General features: G+C 51.2%; 1 protein-coding gene across 1 annotated transcript in view; it reads left to right on the top strand.

The window, feature by feature from the left end:
* Positions 1-2,651, top strand: part of IREB2 (iron responsive element binding protein 2) — a 38,495-nt gene that overhangs the window by 17,159 nt on the left and 18,685 nt on the right. The window contains exons 6-8 of the mRNA XM_011382789.2: positions 599-668; positions 1,146-1,329; positions 2,101-2,240. Of these exons, the coding sequence (XP_011381091.1) occupies positions 599-668; positions 1,146-1,329; positions 2,101-2,240 (394 nt within the window). The remainder of the gene's footprint in view (positions 1-598; positions 669-1,145; positions 1,330-2,100; positions 2,241-2,651) is intronic.

The raw sequence follows: 2,651 nt of genomic DNA, 5'->3' as shown, positions 1-2,651 counted from the left end.
AATTCATGAATATACTTATAACTCGTGTAAAGTAAACTTGTTACTTACAGATACGGTAGACCCTTCCATTTTGGGTGAGAGGAATACAAGATTTTGGCCAAAAGCCCTTTTTATACTGTGTGCCAAATTTGCCTTTGCCTCTCCTGGCTCCCTGGCACGAGGTCCGAGCAGGGGGAGTGTGCACGGGGATTGTTGAGTTAGGCGCTGCCCTCTTTCTTTCTTGTACGAAATCCGACGGAGCGTACCGTGTGAATTTGTACTATGTTTGTAGCCAAAGCTCCTTGTGATGCGTGCTGAGTGCCGTTTGGGACACGAGTGTGGACACGGTCTTAACACACCCACTTAGTAAGACATCCTCGCGGTGGCCCCCGGTGCACTATGCAGAGCAGGACTCCCTGTCCAAAAGAAAAGAACGGATTCCGAGAGATCTAGTAAACTGCCGTTCTAAGAATTTAAATAGCGCGTGTGTGCGTGTGTGCGTGTGTGTGTGCGTGTGTGTGTGCGTGTGTGTGTGCGTGTGTGCAAGAACGAAGACTTGGAACCAAGGCCGGTCTTTTCTGTAATACACACGTTTAACGCCAGCTCTTCTTCCTTTTAGACCTGAAACAGTGTTAAAAAACCAAGAAGTAGAATTTGGCAGAAATCGAGAGAGGCTTCAATTTTTCAAGGTATGATCTGGAGGGAATTTTTATATTGAAATTTATAAAAATATTATTAGGTACTTTTTTCATATCTTTAGACAAGAAAACTTTAAACACTTCGTGGCAGTAAAGCCCTTTTGTTTCCCTACATAAAATTGTACCGCAAGCGCCAGTGTGTCAGGAAAGATAAAAGCAAGGTCTAGTTCAAGGCAGCTGGGCGGGCCTCCCCTCGTCCATCCTTGGGACTCCTGGGGACGCAGTTGGAAACTTCCACTCATGGGGACTAATGTAACCTTTTTCTTTGGCTTAATTTTGTTGTAACAATCTCCAAAATGACTGTTTAGGTTCAGCTTCCGCACATTTGTTTTTAAGCATGTACCATAAACCTCGACCATATTGAACGCTGGTAAAATAGTTTTCGTGTCAATAATTGTATCTGGATGGTGAGCGCAGATTTGTACAGTGCACTAACGCTTGGATTTCTTCCATGCGCACACGATGCAGTGGAGTTCGAAGGTGTTTAAGAACGTGGCTGTGATCCCCCCCGGAACCGGGACGGCTCATCAAGTGAACCTGGAGTACTTGTTGCGGGTGGTTTGTGAAGAGAACGGCGTCCTCTTCCCCGACAGTGTCGTTGGCACGGACTCCCACGTGACCATGGTGAACGGCCTGGGGATCTTGGGCTGGGGTGAGTCGACGACCGGGTGCCGGGGTCAGGGGCGTTACCGAAGGGGTCTTTATCGCCTCATCCGGAATAGCAGCAGCAAAAGTCAGTCTTAACTCGGCGTTCGTGGACAGTGGTGTCAGAGCGCGTGCGGTGTGCACGGTGCCAGCGTGGCACTGCCGTGGGGCGTGGTTGCCGTGGTGCTGGCGACGTCCGTGAAGGCGATGCGGTGACTCCGCTGTTTCAAGTCTTTCAGTGGCTTCTGGCCTCTTTCATGAGGCTTAATTGCTCTGCATTTTATTGAACAAAGCCCTTCACGACTGGTGCCCGTTTGGCCTTTGGCCCACACACGTCTTGAAGACCAGTCATTTATTTACTGTGTGGGCTGTGCTCTTACACGTCGTGGCTTTGCGCAAGCTGTTCCCTCTGGCAGAAGCCATTTACTCTTTGATAGGGTATATGATGATGATTGACCTTTTGTCTTTGCCCTTAGACTGAAATCCTTGAGGATGACAGGGACTGGGTTCTATCCGTGACGAGTGTCGAGCATAGTCCAGTACTTACCGTAGTGAATACTAAACGTTTACTGAATTTAACGCGAAGGTAAAAATCCGCTGTTGCAGCCGCGCGAGCGGAGTCATTCTTCTGAGAAGACTTGGATTCCGTTCCCGCAGGCGTGGCCGGAGTTCGCAGCAGCGCCGTGTCGGGCGAGGTCGTGCGGCACCCGCGTGTCCCAGAGAGCACTCGGGTGGCCCGGATGCGCACTGGCTCATGTGCCTGTCTTTCTCCCCGCAGGCGTCGGGGGCATCGAAACAGAAGCAGTTATGCTGGGCCTGCCCGTTTCCCTCACCTTACCGGAGGTGGTCGGATGCGAGTTAACTGGCTCCTCAAACCCTTTTGTTACGTCCATAGATGTTGTCCTCGGCGTTACAAAGGTACGTGGACGTCGTGCCGCCGCGGAGCCTCGTGGCACTGTGTTTAAGTAAGTAGAGGGTCCTCTGTGAGCCGCCTCAGCTCTGTCACATTCTTAGCTGTGTCGTCGCAAATACACGACCGTGTACTGCTGAGTCCTAGACAGTTTGTCCTGTCATTGCTCATTGGGCACGTTAACTCGGTCCTCATTACCAGCCTGTGAGATTGGCTCTGTTGTTCCTGGCCCCATTTTGGTTCCAAGAGAACAGACACCGTGACACTGAGCAGCTCAGCGTGGGGCCAGAGGGTGACCCAGCGGAAAGCGGGGACCCAGCGTCTGTCCCCGGCAGCAGCTTTCGCGACCTCTGCCTCGCCCTGCTGCGTTGCTGGCTGGCTACGTGAGTTTAGGAAATTATCTTTAGGAAAAGCCTTAT

This window comes from Pteropus vampyrus, unplaced genomic scaffold (genome assembly GCF_000151845.1).
Source record: "Pteropus vampyrus isolate Shadow unplaced genomic scaffold, Pvam_2.0 Scaffold489, whole genome shotgun sequence".
In the NCBI taxonomy this organism is placed as follows: Eukaryota; Metazoa; Chordata; class Mammalia; order Chiroptera; family Pteropodidae; genus Pteropus; species Pteropus vampyrus.
Note: the sequence above shows the minus strand (reverse complement) of the source record. Positions and strands in the feature narration are given on the sequence as shown.